The 20,420-nt window shown below is 36.3% G+C and overlaps 2 protein-coding genes across 2 annotated transcripts; one reads left to right on the top strand and one right to left on the bottom strand.

Moving 5' to 3' along the window:
* Positions 1-2,872: 2,872 nt before the first annotated feature.
* On the bottom strand, positions 2,873-4,194 carry LOC130053546 (uncharacterized). The gene is made up of 2 exons (XM_056160887.1): positions 3,892-4,194; positions 2,873-3,625 (listed from the first exon to the last, which is right to left on the bottom strand). Exons 1-2 carry the CDS (start codon positions 4,192-4,194, stop codon positions 2,873-2,875), a joined length of 1,056 nt encoding a protein of 351 aa, XP_056016862.1.
* An 8,670-nt stretch (positions 4,195-12,864) lies between these two features.
* Positions 12,865-20,018, top strand: LOC125673476 (pancreatic triacylglycerol lipase-like). Its single transcript, XM_048910045.2, has 8 exons — positions 12,865-12,995; positions 13,496-13,516; positions 13,957-14,001; positions 15,076-15,335; positions 15,908-16,127; positions 16,905-17,006; positions 18,867-18,980; positions 19,690-20,018. The coding sequence occupies exons 1-8, from the start codon at positions 12,950-12,952 to the stop codon at positions 19,926-19,928; spliced, it is 1,047 nt and encodes a 348-aa protein (XP_048766002.2). The 5' UTR covers positions 12,865-12,949; the 3' UTR covers positions 19,929-20,018.
* Positions 20,019-20,420: the final 402 nt, after the last annotated feature.

Genomic DNA, 20,420 nt, shown 5'->3' with positions numbered 1-20,420 from the left:
TGTATTATCAACCATTCTCCACGTTAAAGAATATTCTACAAATGCATAAATATATTGCTGGAATATTTGTATGGTTATGTTGACAAATGGAACAAAGAAATTCTGATTATGAATATTCAACGCAGCTATTACCCCATTCTTCCTACATCACCATAATATACAAGAACGATTTTAAAGGTATAGTAGTATGAAAGGTGAAGAGTATCTTTTCTTTCGCTTCGATTTCCTTTCCGCGTATTTAGCAACACCATAATGCACGCTACTTTCGTTTTATTGAGATGGAAGACAAAACAATTCTTGCATGTCAGAAGAAAATGGAGAATTTTCCTGTTTATTCAATAAAATAAAATGAATGTGGATATTTATCATGACAACAAATTAAGTAAAAATTAAATTCGTAGTTTCTATTATTCGGGTGTGCTCTTCTTGGTAACTACATTTTATCAATTATTATATCTTACTGATATAAATATATAACCAAATCTCTCTCCACCTGTGGAGAGGGCGAAACGCCGGCATCGCAGCTCCACCGTTGGCAATCTGCATGTTGGTGGGGGTTGCCAACGTCAATCTTTTATTTCTCACTTTAACAGAGTATATATACATATATATATATATATATATATATCATATATTATGGTTAACTACATACTGTAGTTTGTATATGTTGGTTAACTCTTCTCGACATATGAATGAAAGTTATTGTTAATAGATAAAACGTCGTCGATATATCTAAATGTCGAATTGAAGGCCACAGCAAGATATTTTTTTCTTCTCACGTAGAAGTTTTTGAATAAATTCTGCTTCTTATGAATATAAAAACAGGTCAGCTAAGAAAGGAGCACAATTCGTGCCCATGGGAATTCAGCAGATTGTTGAAAGACTTGATCACCAAAGACCACAAAGATATTGTCAATGAGGAACTCTAGCGTATTTTTTATTTCAACTTCAGAGTACTTGTGCGTGGAATTTCGAAATCACATCCTCACTAATGTCCAAAAAGTAACTATTCGGAGGTTTTAACTGAAACCCAGAGATGATGCATAGTCTTGAAACATGAATAAAGATATTTTGAATGTGTAGAAAAAGATGATTATGCTTCAAAACTACTCCCAGTAGAACATCAACTGGCTGTTAAATACAGGCAAACTTCCCCTGGGGTTACTAATTATCTAAACCAGCCAGTATAAAATTGCACCAATCAAGATAATTTCTGATGATTTTGATTAAAGGATACACCATACGGAAGGGTTATGATAAGTTAAACAGAAACCCCAAAACTCTAAGCACTCGTGTGAAACATGCACTAAGTATATTGTTAAACTTTTCTCTCACCACTCGATGTGGTCCCTCGCTTCACACCTTGATTACTACAAATTATTGATAATTATCGGTTTAACAATATGAATACAATGGCATGGTTACCCAACCACGAAGCTTGGACTTGGGTGTTTACAAGCAAAAATCTTTGTTCGAGTTGTGAAACATGTACTAATTCATGTTTATATATCACCTTGACCAGAAGTTGACAGGTTTGTGAAAAGATATTTCTAAAATCTTGCTACATTACTTACTAATACCAACGCCTTCCGTGATATGGGGCCTCCGTTTTTAAGGTAATGTCCGAAAGACACCTCCAATATCGGGCGGTTGGCGAAGGTGCAGCCATTACTTACATATATGTAAAACGTTTTAGGTTTGACAAAGCGCCAGGCTAGAGAATCCAACTACATGTACTAGGTACGGCGATCGATGGTAGAGAAGTATTCAAGTAATTGGTAATTGATTGATTGTATCTTGTTTAACTTTTCACTCATATGGAGACGTCACCAAGACTGGTGAAGGGCTTCAAATTTAGGCCATTGAGCAGTGAGGGTTCTTTAGCGTGCCACACCTACTGTGACAGGGGCATCCGTTTTTAAGGCCATCTCCGAGGACCCGTGACATTCACACCTGATGCCGAGCGTTTGGCGATGGAACTGTCACTACCTGTTTTAACGACTTAGGTATGTCGCGGCCGGGATTCGAACCCCGACCTTCCGCATGTGGGGCGAACGCTCTACATCTGTACCACCGCGGCGGTAGTTATGAGGGTGATGATTAAAAATATACGACATCAGCAAGATTTAGCCATAACTCCACCAAATCATTCTACTTTCATCAACAGCAATCCCCATTCAAGTTTCAAAGAATACATTTGGGCACAGGTGTAAGCATCTTAAATTTGAACAAGTTATCAATATTGGACAGTGTTGCAAAAACAATCACAACTCTCCACCAATATACTGTTGCGGATATTTGGTTTCAGCCGTGTAAGTCTTGTACATAGTTCACTTTGCAGGTGTTACCCCTGTTGTTGAATGCGGCGAAGTTCTATATGTTAACAGAAAGTTAGCGAGTCGTTTCGAAATATACGCTTTTTCCACTTTTGATGCACGCATCGATTGTTTCAGTGTCTGGACTAGTCTCTCTGCTAGCCCATTTGTTCTCGGGTGATACGGAGTGGAAGTCACATGACGAATTCCGTTGTATTTCATGAAGTCTTTGAAGGTTTCAGACACTGTGGTCCGTTGTCTGAGACAAGCGAATATGGCAGACCATTTCTTGAAAATATTCTTCGCAGTACATCCACTGTGCGGTCCGCTGTTGTCGTTGACATCTGGACTACTTCAGGCCATTTCGAGAATGCGTCAACTGCAACTAAGAACATACTTCCTTGAAATGGACCAGCAAAGTCCACGTGTATCCTTTGCCATGCGCGTTGGGGCCATTCCCACGGATGAATAGGTGCTTCAGGTGGCATGGGTCGGTTGTCTTGACACCCTTTACAGCTTTTTACAAGAGTTTCTAGGTCTTTGTCAATACCAGGCCATCATACTAGACTGCGTGCAGCGGTTTGCATCTTAACAATCACAGGGTGTCCCTCGTGAAGTTCCTCTAAGACACGGGAACGAATGTTCTGAAGAACGATAACACGAATTCCCCAAAGTAGCCATCCCTGATAAATGGATATTTCATTCCTGCGGGTAAAGCATGCCTTCAGGGCTTTATTCAGGTTATTTGCAGATGCTGGCCATCCTGATGCAGTCATGTCATAAACCACTTTCAGAGTAGTGTCCTTCACAGTTTCTCTCTGAATTTCTTCACTACTAACAGGTAGGCTGTCGAGTTGCTGAATCATGTACAATTCAGTTACATCATATGATTCTTCATTCAATTCTTCGTTTCCAATTGGAACCAGAAGTCTTGTTAGTGCATCAGCATTGTTGTGTTTCCTTGTGTTTTTATATCGAATGTCATATTGGAACCCAAATAAAAAGAGCGTATACCTCTGCAGTCTTGCTGCAGTAGTCACAGGGCATCCTTTCTCAGGATTGAAGATAGATACTAGAGGCTGGTGATCAGTCACTAAGGTGAACCTTTTCCCATACAAGTATGTGTGAAATTTCTTCACTCCCCACACCAATCCTAGTGCCTCTTTATCGATTTGCTCATAGTTTTTCTCCGCTTGACTAAGAGATCTAGATGCAAACATAATTGACTTTTTAGAACCATCAGGCATCGTATGAAACAGCACGGCTCCAAGACCATATGGTGAGGCATCTGTTGCTAGGGTTACGGGTTTCTGAGGATCATAATGGACAAGTACTTCGTCTGACGTCACAAGTTCTTTAATTTTTTTTGAAATGCCAATTTGGATGTTTCTGACCAAATGAATTGAGAAATGTCTTTAAGAAGGTTATACAATGGTGCTGAGTGAGTAGTCAAGTTCTCCATGAAACGTCCATAGTAATTCACAAGTCCCAGGAAAGCTCTGAGTTCGGACCCATTCTTTGGTTCAGAGGCATTCAGTACGGCCTCAATTTTCTTTGATGTCTTCTACAGACCTACTGCGTCTATAACATGGCCACAGAATTCGATTTTGTCCTTCATGAACTCACTCATAGCAACATTTGCTTTTAATCCATAGCGATCGAGTCGCTTCAAAACTTGTTCCAAGTTTTCCAGATGTTCCTCAGCCATTCCCCGATTATGATGATATCCTCCATATTGCAGTGTACTCCCTCTAGTCCTTGTAAAACTGTATCCATGGTTCTCTGCAATATTGCTAGGGCGAAGGCTATTCAAAACACGAGTCTGTCCACGGTGAGTGTTTATTGTAAGGTATGGTCTGTCCTGTTCCCTCACTGTCATTTGTCAATAGACGTTTCTCAAGTCCAATCTTGTAAACTTTTGTCCTCCTGCCAAACTTGCGAATATGTCTTCAATTTTTATACGCCCGTCATTATGTTATGGCGCTGTCCGTGCGTCTGTCCCGTGTCATGTTTTCCGGACTTTTTTTCGTAACGGATGCATGTACAACTTTGAAATTTGGTCATAATATCTCCCTCAAGAATTGTAAGAGTGAGTTTGCATTTCATCTGGATTGGTCCATCGTTCACCTACTTTAGGGCTATAAGTAGGTCAAATAGTTTTCCGGACTTTTTTTCGTTACAGATACAGATATTGCCCTGAAATTTACACATAAGCTTCCTTTCAGAGAAATACAAGTTCATTTTGCATTTCAGTTGGATTGGTCCGTCCGTCTGTGACCTACATTAAGACTAAAGTAGGTCAAATAGTTTTCCGGGCTTTTTTGCATTATGGATACAGATATTGCCCTGAAATTTAGTCGGAGGTTTCCTCTTGGACGAATACAAGTTCAGTTTGCATTTCAGCTGGATTGATCCATCCATGACCTATTTTTAAGCTATAAATTGGTCAGACAGTTTTGCGGGCTTTTCCCCCATTACGGATACAGATATTGCACTGATGTTTAGTCATAGGCTTCCTCTCCGAGGAATACAAGATTAGTTTGCATTTCAGTCTATCCTTGACCTACTTTTGGGGAAAAAAATCGGACAGTTTTCCGGACTTTTTTTTCATTATGGATAAGTTATTGCCCTGAAATTTAGTCAGAGGCTTTCTCTTGGAGGATACAAGTTCAGTGTGCAATTCAGTGGGGGTTGGTCCATCCTTGACCTACTTTTTGGAAAAAATTAGGTTAAACAGTTTCCGGGATTTTTTTCATTACATATACAGATATTGCCTTAATATTTAGTCAAATGCTTCCTCTCAGAGGGATACAAATTCAGTTTGCATTTCAGCTGGATTGGTCCATCCTTGACCTACTTTTGGACTTAAAATAGCCCAGACAGTTTTCCAGGCTTTTTTTTTCATTACGGATACAAATATATTGCCCTGATATTTAGTCAAAGGCTCACTGTCCGATGGGCGTATATTGTACCGTTTGCGGTACTCTTGTTGGCTGTGGGTACTATATACCCATAGGAACAATGGGGATAGCTCATTCACTGTGTTTTACCTTGCTAAGGATTCCAGTTTTGATAAGACGGTCCAGTTCCTGATCAACTTTGGGGCGCAACGAATATGGTACTACTCGAGCGTTGCAACATTTGGGTGTTGCAGACTCCTGTGCTTTTATTCTTGCAGATATGTCCTTCAGCATTCCCAGATCATCAGTGAACACAATTTTGTATCTCTCAAGCACTTCCCTTACACTTTGTTTGCTAGTCTCCAATGCCTTGATTTCAACCCAGTTGAGTTTGAGTTTTCTTAGCCACTCACCACCAAATAAGGATGCCCCCCCCACCCCCCCAGCCGACTACATGTACATACAAATTTAATTGTTTTTGTTGATCATCCATTTTTACCTTGACTGAACACACACCCATTGGCTTGATGTCTTCTTCAGAGTATTGTTCTAAGGGTAATGTCGTCGTCTGTCAACTTTATGTTTGGAAAATTTTGACGGTAAGTTTCGCTGTTGATAACCGACATTGCTGATCCTGTGTCCAGTTCCAAAGGGAATTCATTTCCATTCACATGGAGCTTTATCCAAATTGCATCCTTGAATCCTCCCATAGTGTTGCCACTTAGTGACAACATTGGTTCAAAACCATCCGACACTTCCATTTCGTGTACATTTTTCCTGTTCTTTTTTGCCGGTTTCACAGATGGTTTTGAACGACAAGCTCGTTGTATGTGTCCTCTTTTTCCATACTGCCTACACGTTTCCTGGATAAATCTGCAGGCATCCGAGGCATGGTTTCCATTGCACCGATAACACTGCTGGGCTACCGTAGATTTGTTTTGGTGACTCCCCCCCCCCCCTTGTCTTTAGACATGCTAAGCTTGTTGATACCGGACGTAGGGGATAGGTGTTTCTTTTGTATCTCTACAGCTTCATTTGTTGCTGTCTCCATCGCAATGGCAAGCGCTTTTTGGTATGCGAGATCTTTTTCTGATAGAAGTTTCTTTTGAGTTTGTTCATTTCTTAACCCACACACAAACCTGTCCCTTAATGTGTCATTTAGAACATCTTTAAACTCACAAAATTCGCTGAATTTTTTGAAGAGCAGCAATGTAATCACACACGCTCTCTCCCTCCTTCTGGTCACGCTTGTGAAATCTGAATCTTTCGACAATCATTAATGGTTTCGTTGAATACTGGTCCTTTAATGCTTTTGAGAGTTCTTGATAAGTCTTAGACTTGGGTAAATCGGGTGCTGTTTTAAGTCTCTTAACAATACATACGAGGCTCAGAAGCGCGGGAACTTTTTTGTCGTTGTCCACTTCGCTTGCTGTGAAATAATTATCCAACCTTTCTTCGTAAGTCGTCCACGTTCCGATTGCCAGATTTATAACGCAGCCCCATGCGGTTACAAACTATTCATTAAGGAAGTATATGTGCTAACATACAAAACCAAATCGTGCGGAATCCGGAACATTACATGCCCTATTTCGGTGACTGACCAGAATCAGTGACCTTTTGTTTACATGTGCGCGCTGTCGTTTCCGGATGTTGATTATGTCATCAATTTCGCCATAGTGTTTGTAAACATACACATAGCATGTCATCAACCCCCCCCCCCCCCCCCCGAAAATGAACTAAAAGAAGGAGAGTATGAAATAAATCAACACCAGCACCCCCAAAATAAGCCCATTTACTTATTACTTTTTCAAGCAAACCTTCAAATTAATATAAAGTACATTGTATACCAAAAGTCTAGAATTCTACACTATGTTATTTTATTAATTGACGTTTAGTTGCACATTCCTTCTATGTGTACGTTTTCACAGTTACAAACTTTTGGCAAACCTGTATTAACAATGGTCACCGAAATAGGTGACGTCACCATTTTAGGAGCACAAAGTGACATGTTTTTGTTACGAAAATATATTCAATTAATATGCCAATGGATTTGGAATTTTTGAATGAAAGTAAAGGAATTTAATTACTTTAAAGGTAGGTGTATTATTAATTTATTTAATCCAAGTGATTAATGAGAAAATCGGGGTTTATCACTAAGGTCACCGAAACTGGTCAGTCGACGATACAGAGATTTCCCCCGAGTTTCAAAATATCCGTTTCTATGGGAACTGTCAAAGCGATACTGTTGGGAGTTCATCAAAAACATTTAGTGTGTAGATTAAGTGTGGGTTGAATAGGCACATCATTTCATTTTGCGCAAAAATCATAAAATGACAATATATCACATATTTCCCAAATATTGTTGCGTAGGTAAATGTATGAACTTTGCGAAAATAATATATCTTTTAAGTTGAACATTCTTGTTTTGTCATAAAAATTACGATTAAAGAAAAGTTCTGTCGATATAAAAAGTATTCTATTTTGTAACTACACGTACATAATGCACCATTCTGTCAATGTAAATTCAGAAATGTTAAATGTATATTTTGGTATTGCAGTTACGCAATGCATTATCCGTTGAATGTTTAGATAATAAAAAGCGTATTCGAAAATTTTAAGTTGTCAATGAATTAATAAACACAAGCGCATAAAATTCATTGATGCAGCATTTATCACAAATGGTTTTTATATCATGACTGACATTTTCTGTTGTGAATAGTGGTGTTTTTGCACTTGTCAGAAAGCAATATCAGAATTACATTTGACATGTTTTTGTCTGTAAAAAATATATATAAGAAAACCTTTATTGCGGTAAAATTTTGGAATGTGACATATTTTTTAGTTACGAAATGTTTGATACATTTTGACGTAATATTATGCATTAACTTGTTAATAGTAAAACAAAATAGAGAAGATATTCAAGATATACATCCACTCGAAATAAAGCGAATGAAAATTTAGATCCCCGAACCCCCGAAGCGCATCCTGTAATCTTAATCTACAGAGGAACTACAATTTTTTTTAAAAAGTACACTTCCTTCAAGTTTCTGACAAGTGACAAAGACACCTCTGACATATCCAGTGCCTTCCATTTCTCACCAGTGAGAAATACACAGTATTCATTCTCCTCATATCTAAATGTAAAACTTATACGGTACCAATTTTGATGCACCAGATGCGCATTTCGACAAATAATGTCTCTTCAGTGATGCTCAACCGAAATGTTTGAAATCCGAAATAACTATGAAGTTTTGGATCTAAATATAGCCAAAAACAGCGTGCCAATCAAGTGGAGCCAAATTCGTCCAAGGATAAGAGCTATGCATGAGGGAGATAATCCTTAATTTTGAAATGAATTCCTAAATTTTATAACAGCAATTAAATAACAACACAACGCAAATATAAATTTGCGACAGCCCGCTGTAGCAACTGGACGCCACTTTTAATTTCTCAAATACAATATAAACATATATAATTATATAACTGATATTCAGAAAAACACAATAATACAAATTACTCATTCTAAATTGACCAAAAACAATGCGGATGGTTTCCTACTCGCAATTTACATCAGATCTAGGGGGAAACAGAAATAAAAACCGTTATGGCAAAAACTTACTCTGAAACTGGGCAAGATATAAATATTTTTCTACAAAATTGTAAAATAAAAACTTATACAAGTTATAACAGTTTTAACAGCACGGAAGGCGGCTGGAGAATGACCAATAATCGAGCCCTTCACTGACCACTAACTTTCCTAACATCTGATTGGCTAAAGCCAATAGAAAACATTCATAAAAATTATATAACATTCGAAACGTCAATACAAATTTTTCCCCGCTATACTAGGAAACGCGGGAAAATGTTATTTGGATACCTGTAAGTCAAGGCATGCCCTTTAAAATCGTGATACCTGTGCACGTTCCAATTATTGGCCTTGAGCCAATACATTGTTTCGATAAAATGTTTACTTTCAGTTTGACTTTTTGAATGAAAATCTGAATTTTGTTTTGATTTATCTTCAAAATGGATGACCAGACTGCATCTGAATATTCAAGATTTCACAGCCTATGTGAAACGTCATGTACAAAACAATTCTAATTAGAGATAATATTCCAACATTCCCATTTTTGTTTAATGAAATATTAATATTCACATTTTTGAAGCCGTTTTTTGAAATTTGATGAAAATCTAGACCATATAAGATGGTCTTTGGCATTCGGGGGTTGTATGATGCGAATGGAAGCTGGCGCGCCCCATTCTCATCATACGGGTGATCCCTTCTCTGAGAATAGACATTGGGGACCTGAAGTCTCTTCTCAGAAAAATGATCATCTGTTTTTGATAATTTATTGGAAGTTATATCGTATTTATCTAACATGTATGTACTGTCGCCTGTCAGCACGACAGACACAGCAATTCACTTTGTTCAGTACGTATTCATTCGACTGTATGCAACATATGCGTTTCTTTAAAAGTCTTAAATTTGCCGGCTTCTTCCATTTTCTTTGGCGATAAAATGTTTGCAATTGATAGGGGTTATATAAACCTTTGGGAATTCTTTAGATATCATATCTATATTCAAACAAAAACGAACAGCGTAGTTGCATTGTCAAGAGTTCCTTCCTCGTTGTGTACCACGTGTACTGTGATCATGTGACGAGTCTATCATGTGACAATGCCTGTTATAACCTGCTATTGTAAGGACACAATATCCTATGTACAACATTTACTGTACAATACATTCCAATATGTTTTTGAATAGTTTTAAATTACAACCCTGCTTATGAAAAGGTGCAGACAACTTGAATTCATTAAACTAGGTGTATTGCAATTTTCAAGTCGAAAGTGATTTGTTGAAGTTGTGAGATTGTTGATTTTGACAAGTCTAAAGCACTATTTGTGCTTCAAATGACAACATTTATTAGAAAAAATATTGGAAACTACATTTGGCATGTTCTCCTCTATACATAAAAAAAAAAAGATTGAGGCGATCTATAATGCCTTAGAATTTGGGAATGTGATACCATTATAATTAGGAACAAAAGAAGATAACGAGCGGTAATCAATCTTATCAATCATATAAAATATACGGAATGAAGAGAAATGTAAACACGGACCTCTGGATATACCACAGGTGGGATCAGGTACATAGGAGGAGTAAGCATCACATGTTCACCGGTCCCACCTGTTGTGAATCCTATATCTTGATCAGGTAAACGGAGTAATCCGTAGTCAAAATCAACGTGTAAAGAACGGCTCAATAATTGTTATGAAATACATCAGACAGCATTCGACCACGTGACAGCTCTGCAAATTATATCCTTATAACGACCATAGAATTTGCGAATTGCTACTCAATTGGAAATGGTGTCCACGGAATGCATCTTAAAACCCTCTTGAAAATCTTCTTCCCTTTGGGACACCTATAATGTACGTCGTATATTATAAATAAACAATGAAGTTTAATGTTCAAATTTTAAAAACGTAACGAAAACGCCAGATGTCATCACAAAAACATTAGAAAATATTCATAGCTGCATATTGTCAATGTATTAGAAAAGGTTCTATCCTACGTTATACTTTCAGAGAATGGTTGTATCTGGCGTGATATTTTTATTATCATTCATAATCGACTTAATTGCAAAGTTTTCTTCCTGACGTTTATGGTATACATTTGTAGTGATCCTGTCTTTACACTGTTGTAATGGAATTTTAGGCGTTTTTTCTGTTTTCTAACAAAATGAAGAAAACGACCGACGGAGACCAATTTACACGAAATTTTGAAACTGTATTGAAGTGTTTGAGCACGGGGTTTATCATTCAATCCAGAATTTCTTGCCTCATCTGATAGGCTACATATTTCTTATGAATTATTTGAATAGAGAAAAATATGAGACACTATCTTACCCCGCCTCGCGGACATGTCCACTGTTCATAGTAAAGTACCGTAGGGGTTGGTTGCAGTCTACGTTAAAAGCACGATTTTATCCTGTGTAGGAATGGTTGTATCTAAATGACGTTTGGCCACGCTGACATTTACTATATTTGTCTACGCTATATATGTATTGTAACAATTTTTTGTCAGTACGGCAGACACAATGGATCACATGGTTCAGCACCCATCCATTCGGTCTGTCCCGCTCATTTCTGTTTACCTGATCTAGCCATAACAGTAGCATCGCGCCGTATACGTATTCGAACATCCAAGTAACGAAATAAAATATATATGAAAGCCATTTATTATGTTTTCTTTCTACCTGAATACTGATTACTTGCACGGTCGGTGATGAAACGTATAAAAATTTCATGTAGGAAAATCCTTCTTTGCCTTACAAAATTATGAGAATTCATTTACGGGAAATGACTCAGATGTATTGTGACGTCACAATAATCACGATTTACATTGATTTAGACTTTATGGAAAGTAGACGAGGTCCTCCGAGGGATGCCGTACACGAATCGGAAGGCCTCGGGTACTAGGCTACATGAATCGACTCAATCATGTGATTTGCTCAACCAATAAGATTTCAGTAATCGCAGTGCCATTCCCTTGAGGTATGGTAATATGTTAACTAGGTTTGGACTCCAGCGGCTATACACGATTGTCTCTCTAATGTTCACAATTGCCCGAATCCACTTACCGCGCACCACTGTTTCTCTAATGTTCACAAAGTCTGAACTCCGCTAACTATACAAGAATGCCTCTCTAATGTTTATGATGTCTTGATTCTAATATATATACAAGACTTCCTCTTTATAATATTCACAAGGTTTAACTCCAGTAACTATAAACATATGTTTCTCTAATGTTCACAAGTTCAGGAGTTCATTAACAGTTCACAAATGTCTATCTAATGTTCACAAATTCAGGAGTTCATTAACAGTTCACAAATGTCTCTCTAATGTTCACAAAGTCTGAACTCCATTTACTATATAATACTGTCTCTCTATAATTTTCACAAGTTGAAAACTCCACTAACTATACAAGACTGTCTCTCTATAATGTTCGCATGTTGAAAACTTCGCTAACTATACAAGACTGTCTCTCCACATAATGTTCACGAGTTGAAAACTCCACTAACTATACAAGACTGTCTCTCTATTATGTTCACAAGTTCTGAACTCCACTAACTATACAAGGATGTCTCTTTAATGTTCATAGTGTATGTCTCTAATGTTCAAAACGTCTGTGACTCCACTAACTATAGAGGACTATCGCAAATTTTCACAACATCTAATCGTGCTTTATATTCTAATATATTCATCTCGTTGTCGTACATTCTTGTATTTAAGAACTGACATACCTATATTTTGTATTGCATATAATTATTTTATAAGTTATTCAGAAAATACCAAATTTCCCATGAAAAGCAACATTGTAAACATTTCTGGAGTACAATTTTCGTTCGAAGAAAAATATTAAGGTAAAACATCATTGATGACAGATGTGCAATATTTTTCTGATATTGCAAGATAATTATTCATGCATATATATTTTGCCATGCACCATTATGTACATAGCTGACAAATTCAACATTGATAAGAAATACATGTGGAGTTGCTTAACGTAGTACCTTGACACTTGCCATCAAATAAATAATATACTATCGCTTTTCATTTACTTTGTCTTTGTAATATTTACTGATGAACATATGGGTGTTATGAAATCAATGGTTTTAAAAGTATAAAAACTACGAATTATCACCAAAGGGCAGTGTCTGAGACTACACAATGGGAGCCCATTCGTCTCATGGTTACAACTGCCACCATGGAGCTAGTAAGATGTTTCTACCTTATTAATGTTTTACTGTTTCGTTGTCGTATATGATACATTTGCACATACGGTGTGTGTTGTAAGACCAAAGCTTGACTATCACTATCTCGTTGACATCACAACGCACATTAGACAAGAACGTTGTCATGATAAAGCAGCCAATAATATTCCTACAAGACGAATGACGTCTTAGCGCCCAGTTATCCGAGTCATCGAGAGACATTAGAAGTTGTAAAACTTATTGTTAATCGTAAAAAAGATAAGCTTCTTTCAAATAATGAATGTGGTGATGGGATGTTGCAAAGCCTGTTTTCAAAAAAAGACAGGGTCACGTAGTGTCATGTTCACATTTGGTAATACTAAGTTACATCTGTTTCATCTAGAGAGAGATTCAAAGAAAGCGATAAGCACACAGATTTAAACTTGTCTGACCTAGCATTTGCTCTACATAAAAATAAACATCAACATATTGCTATGCTTTATCCAAATCTTTATTTTTTCAGTGTGTACTGGAATTGGCAAACGTAAGTATCAATTTACAAGTTATGTGGGTATTTTGTCGACATGGATTTATAAATCATAAATTAAAATCGTATCACGTGTTAGAATATATTTTCTTTGAGATGTATATGAGATTATACCGTCATATGGGAGAAAAGCTGGACTAATCGTATTTCGAAAATTATCACTAGTTAAAAATCATTACAACTTAACATGCCATACTTTTTGGGTATAATATACAACCGGACGTCACATACAGATTAGATGTCTTTGCAGTATTTGCACAAACGTACAACTTCCAAATGTAGCTAAATTTTATTACAACTGATCACACATCTAGAAGTGCAAACATATTTTTGTAGCTTTCTAATATAGATTACTTTGCACTATGTTTGGCTAGTGCTGGATAAATTGAAACAAATTTCAAATGATTTAGAGGAAAGTAACATTAGTACCGTTGCAGGTGGTGACGAGACCAGTGTGTCATCCGGCATGAACAATAATGAAGGTAATTTGCAAAAGTAGTTACTTCTTCGTAACATATCAAATTACTCGCTTATTTATTAAAAGCTGTTAAATGATACGAAAGACCTCAGTTGGGATATTCTGGTATTTTCTGTACCTGTTTCATTTTACATGTTTAGTGATTTTTTCAACCTTTTTAAAATTAGCTGTTCTTATATTTGCATTTGTGGTATTCTTTTATTTTATGAACATTCCAAATCAAACTAATTTCGATTTCAAATGATTTTTGGGGAGGTCTGGGAGGTCAGAGGTCACAACGTTAGACCCCGGCTCAAACAAGTCACATAACAACATGACCAGAATATACCGGTAATACAAGGAATTTTTAAAAAGAATAATGACGACAAAAATTCTCAGTCATTTTAAAAAAAAAATCTACAACATAACTGCAGCTTAGCATAGGCCAGATTTCGAAGAAAAATACCGATGACTGATAGCTGTCTTAAAATGAATCGTCATTATCTGGAGGATGGTTAGTGTCACATTTTGAAATTGCTTGTTCCTCTCTAATGGGTGTATGGATAAGCATTATAAAGCTTCACTGGGGTATGAAGTGCTATGTTATGTGATAAAATAACGATCAGTGATCAATCTTATAAAGAATACATAATTAAGAGTTGGGCAAACATGGACCCCTGGATACAGCAGAGGTGGTATCAGGTGTCTAGGAGAAGTTAGCACCCCATATTGACCGGTCACACCCGGTGTGAGCCCTATATTTGGATCAGGTTAACATGGGTATTATGTAGTTAAAAACGGAACGTAATGAAGAACCTAGCAATTGATATGAAACACGTCCTATCGCATTCGACTGAGTGATAGCTTGTATTTGCAAATTATATCATCATGATAACAAATCTACAAAGACACCTTTCGCAAAATTTAAATCATAATCACTTGTCCCTGTTAAGTATGAAAATGGGAACTCGTTTTTCAAATATATTAATTTAATCAAACAAGATTGAATTTCACTTTTCCAGACGGCTAGTACATTGACATTTCCCTGAATATCATAGAGACCACTGTTGTATATTGCTATTCATCTTTTACATTCTAGCAATGGTTAGAGCTACCAATCTGTGCTTTGCAATTTTGGCCGTCAAGATGTGTATGAGCAAACGCTTCAATAAGCGCCCAGAGAGCCCCGAGGAAATGAAGCTGAAAAATGTTTGGTTTGAAGGAGTGGATAAAATATCAGAGAACACTGCCCTTCCCGAGAGTTTTGATCGAAGCAAAGAGACTGACGTCATTATCCATGGCTACTTGGTGGATACGTCACTTCCGGAAATACGAGACCTTGCTGCCACTCTAAGTCAGGTATTGGTGCTTTGTGTCTTTATTTTTCGGTATCCATTTTTTTTTTTTTACAACGAATCATAGCTGACAAAACTAGGCCTTATCCATGCTTATTTGCCAAGTCAAACATTTTTGATGTGTATTACATGCATCACCAATTGCAACAACTTGTAACAGACAAATTGATTAATTCTAAAGGTTTTGTTGACCTTGTGAATTAGATAACTTAGTTATTCGAATTCAAATAATATTTACGTCTAACAAAAAATATCAGACTTAACCCATACGCATGTGATATTTTTTATCCACAAATTGTATATCTTTTCTCAAACTGAAATTGTGGCACCAAATACCGTATAATACATTAATCATCTTGCATTCAAGAACAACTATACAATAAAAAAGATTATTTCTTATATATAACAACCACACAACCAAATAAGAGGGGGTTAACATTTGGATATACATTGGACATGTACCAAACTGTCTGTACTAAGTCTCAAGAATGAATTCTTTTCATTTCAATAATTGATGACTACATCCTAAATCATAGAGAACTAAATCAGCAAATAATGTTTATTTATCGTTTTCAGAGGAAACATAACGTTTTGCTGATTGACTGGGCTTTGGGAGCGGGAGTGAACTACGCTCAATCCGCCTCTAACGTTCAAACGGTCGGGGCTTACGTCTATAGATTTCTGGAAAAGAACAAGATTCCGTGGAACAAGGTTCATATCCTCGGTCAAGGCTTGGGAGCACACGCAGCTGGTGAGGCAGGGAGACTTTCCAAGGGAAAGATTGGCCGTATTACGGGTAGGCATCAATACTTCGTCTTATGAAAATTATAATTCAAACGGTGAACTAGAAAGAATACAATAATTAAAACGTTCAGTCAAGCATGAGCCTACGTAAGTCTTCAGTTACAATTGTGTAAGAATATGTCAAACGTAACGAAAGTGAATCTATATTTTATATCTTTTCCTTACATAACCAGCTATCATATTTCAGTTTTCCAGTCTGAATGAGTGCATTAAGCACATAATTCTCATAAAAATCAGACACCTGTAACGAAACTTGTATATGATACGTAAACATACAGTAAGAAATCACATACCGTATATAGCTTCTTAGATCAAAACATAGTGGGGGAAGTCTGGAAAACTAGGTTGTGACAGACAGACGAACAGAGGATGAGGAAATAGTTCCCCTCGGTTTCCATATTAATCAATGCACCTGACTGTTTGTCTGTAGTGTTCCTAAAATTTTAAATAATTCATCTTATCCCTCACCCTTCCTTAGTTGTTGTTAGCGTTGCTTGGTTATTAAAGAATGACGTTCACCAATAGAACACGAAATGTATTAACATCGATGTAAAGCGTATATGCTGCATTTTGCAAATAGGTTCGGATCCACACATCCTATATGTCAGTAAATGCCCATTTACATCACAATTATGAACCACAATGTCCACATTTTCAGCTCAAATGTGTAGTAAATACTTATCAATGGACACTCCATCAATTAACCAAATTCGACCATTAAGATCGGTTTATGAAATTCATCTGGTATGAAGTGTATCCTTTATTTCAGGTCTAGATCCAGCCAGCCCGTTATTTGAAACTTCAAAGTTTGCAATCAACAAAGAAAGCGCCCAATTTGTAGACATCATTCACACGGATGCGCGACCGTTTGGTGAGAAAATGATTACAAATGCTATAGTCCTCTGGGTTCGGTCAATATTGTACTCCTTAGGTAGCTAAAATATCATATCAACCTATAAATGTCAACAACAATATAACACAGATATACACGCTAATAATAGAGTGCACCGGACACCTATTCATTGATTCATTATAAGAGTAATTCGATACATCACACACGTTCATAATACGTTTTAAATCAATGAGCAACGGGAAATGAAAATCATTTCGCTATAACCATAAATTCGTTATAAGCATGTTCGCTCTGTCCGTGTTTTACTGTATTCTATTTAGGGTAAAACTTATACGGTACCAAGTTTGATGCACCATATGCGCATTTCGACAAATAATGTCTCTTCAGTGATGCTCAACCGAAATGTTTGAAATCTGAAATAACAATGAAATTTTAGAGATACTAGCCTATAGTGGAAAACAGTGTGCCAAAGAAGTGGAGTCAAATTCGTCTAAGGATAAGAGCTATGCGTGAGGGAGATAATCCTTAACTTTGAAATGAATTTCTAAATTTTATAACAGCAATTAAATATACATTCGTATATTCAAGCTAGTAACGAAGTACTTAGCTACTGGGCTGTAGAGACCCTCGGGGACTAACAGTCCACCAGCAGAGTCTATAACGCATTTCACGGCATTTGAAACTTGCAAAATATTGTCAGTACGTGCATACTCGAGACGGTGTTCAATAAGAATATTAAATTTTTAATTTGAAATTTGTGAATACGTAATCTGTAATGTGGAATTCATTAAATTAATTATTGGATTTGTTGTACGTGAAAGGTTACGTGTCTAGATGTATAGATGTTCAATTTTTGTTTTCCATTTTTAGTATTTTCATGATCTGAAAAAAGAAAATAAGAAACATTTGAAAATTCCGATAGGTGAAATGCGCAGTAGACACACCTGTAATTCGTTTAAAGTAATTTTAGCGTTTTGTTATTTGATGTGTCTTTGACTACAGATGGCTCCGGATACTTCTCGCATTATACCGTTATGGGTACCTGCTTTGCACAGTAGTCAGGTACAACATTGATTTTGCATTTTATCTTACTCTATGGAAAGACTTAAATAGAATAAAACTTTCAAACATTCATACACAATATGCTTTTAAATGCAATATTTTACGTAAATGATTTCGCATTCCTAGTTTAGCACAGTAATTAGCATTGATTGTGAACACCATACGTAATATGCTCGCACTGATTTATTACGTATCACACGTTTGAGATAGAATGGTGAATTATATACAGTGAAACACGCTTATAATGAATATGTTTATAACAAATTCATGCTTATTGCGAATTGTTTTTTATTCCTCTATGTGAGGTAAATAGTGAAATGTTTATTGGGTTTAATTTGGTTATAACGAACTATTGTTCGCTGGTCCTGGAGGTTCGTTATATCCATGTTTTACCGTATGTCACATAGAACATTGAGCATAACACATCGAAAGCACTATGCATTAATTTAGGATGCATATTTTTCTTTTCTTATTGAAATAAATCAAAGAATATCAAAGAATATTCCTACAATGGAAAAATCCTTGGTCACCAGAAAATAGTTAAAAGTATCACTACCCGTAGGACCATGGAATTTAAAATAGTAGTCCTGTTCTTGAAAATTCTACATTCAACAGCAGTAAACTTAAAACACAAATGCCCCTTGAAAGTTTATTTTTTCAGATCTTCAAATATCATTTATGTGATAAGAGATCAGATTTGAAAAAAAATTCTAAAAAGTTCATTCTAATATATCCCAAAGTGATTGATGCTTGAATAATAACACATCACCATGTGTATGGTCCGTCTATTTGCTAATGTCCTCCACTCTCAATTAGGTTACGGAATGAAAAAAGCATGCGGTCATCTTGATATCTACGTCAATGGTGGAAGAAGACAACCGGGATGTACCTATAACCCGAAAAAACCTGTCAGGATCCATGCTCTTAAAAGTAAGATTATGGTATATGTATATTTCCATATTTCCTATTCCGTTTCGGAGCTGTATGATGTCACAAAATTGCCTACTATGTAGCTTTATTGGGAAACGATCGTCTGTACTTTTCTGAACCGTTATATATATATATATATATATATATATATATATATATATAACGTCTAGGATTTTATATTTCAAAACAACATTTCTCGACCCTGAAAAATCCATGAACACACGTACTTTATTTCTTAAATATCTATAGATAATATTTACATTCACTAAATTTTTTCTCTTATAAATCTATTAAAATTGACATTGCTTTCATCAGTGACAATGAATGCATGTTTGTTGCAAACTAGTTCGATCCAGTATTTCAGTACCACCTGTCTGCGTAATAATTACCAAATATGGAGCGTCATCATGGTCAAAGGGTGCATTGGCTATTCCGTTTAACGTAACGGATGGGTCAACCATATGATAATTTAGTACTTTAATCTAGTTTAAATTTTTAAAAAAATGCATAATAATATAAATATCAACGGAAAATTTCTTTATTGTTTCAGCTGGTGATGAAGGTGGCAATCATTGCAGAAAAATTACATTAAGCGGTTTATGATTTTTTTCTGCAATGCTAGCTACCCTTCATCACCCGATGAAACAACAAAGAAAGCATTTTGTTGTTTAAATGATAATTGAGCGGTCTTTATTTCATTTGTTTCTAGAAGCAACATTCCACAAAGCCTGTGGACATTTGAAAGCTGTAGGATATTATGTGGAGTCGATCTCGGACAAGTGTAAATTCCGAGCCTGTGAATGTACATATAAGAGATTCCTTGCATCTAAATGTAGTCCCAACAAGTGTGTGTTCTGGGGTTATGACGCTAAGAAAGGATCTGAAGGAATGTACTACGGCGTTACCGCCACTGCCTACCCTTACTGTCGAACAAACGGTTCCGAGTAAATTCATCAATATGAAGATCTATGGACCAGACTCATGAACTATTTCTTTAAATCGATGTTTTTGTTTCTTTAATAAATTCTATGCATCACATGTTGTCCTTCACGTTTTATGTATTAACAACACCATGTTTGGGTGTTTCCTTTAATCCCACAAACAGGTATTGTGCCAATACGACTCAAAATTGCAAAACACATTCATTAGTTTCATCCAAATTATGTCTCCCGTATATTCAATAATCAAAGTACATTCATACCAGATTTCACCTTTTTCGTTCTTACGATTAATAATCAACAGATACGTGACCTCTTTCTGTGTAAATTACTCAATAGAATGGAAAATTATTTTTCATTCAATGCCACAGTGTCCTTAATATATCTAGCTATTGCGTCATATTACATGTACCTACACTGCAAGTACCGCACATGTATCAGAAGAGTATCGAATATACATCACAAACTATTGAACATACATCACAAGGTATTGAATATACAT

This window comes from Ostrea edulis, chromosome 3 (assembly GCF_947568905.1).
Source record: "Ostrea edulis chromosome 3, xbOstEdul1.1, whole genome shotgun sequence".
Lineage (NCBI taxonomy): Eukaryota > Metazoa > Mollusca > Bivalvia > Ostreida > Ostreidae > Ostrea > Ostrea edulis.
Note: the sequence above shows the minus strand (reverse complement) of the source record. Positions and strands in the feature narration are given on the sequence as shown.

Bases quoted from the DNA above. Each gene is read 5' to 3' on its own strand.
- LOC125673476 (XM_048910045.2), top strand. From the start codon at position 12,950: ATGGGAGCCCATTCGTCTCATGGTTACAACTGCCACCATGGAGCTA. The intron at 14,002-15,075 runs GTAATTTGCAAA...TTTACATTCTAG, and splicing joins CGGCATGAACAATAATGAAG to CAATGGTTAGAGCTACCAAT. The intron at 16,128-16,904 runs GTAGGCATCAAT...CCTTTATTTCAG, and splicing joins AAAGATTGGCCGTATTACGG to GTCTAGATCCAGCCAGCCCG.
- LOC130053546 (XM_056160887.1), bottom strand. From the start codon at position 4,194: ATGACAGTGAGGGAACAGGACAGACCATACCTTACAATAAACACTCAC. The intron at 3,626-3,891 runs GTAGGTCTGTAG...TATGATCCTCAG, and splicing joins GTGGCCATGTTATAGACGCA to AAACCCGTAACCCTAGCAAC.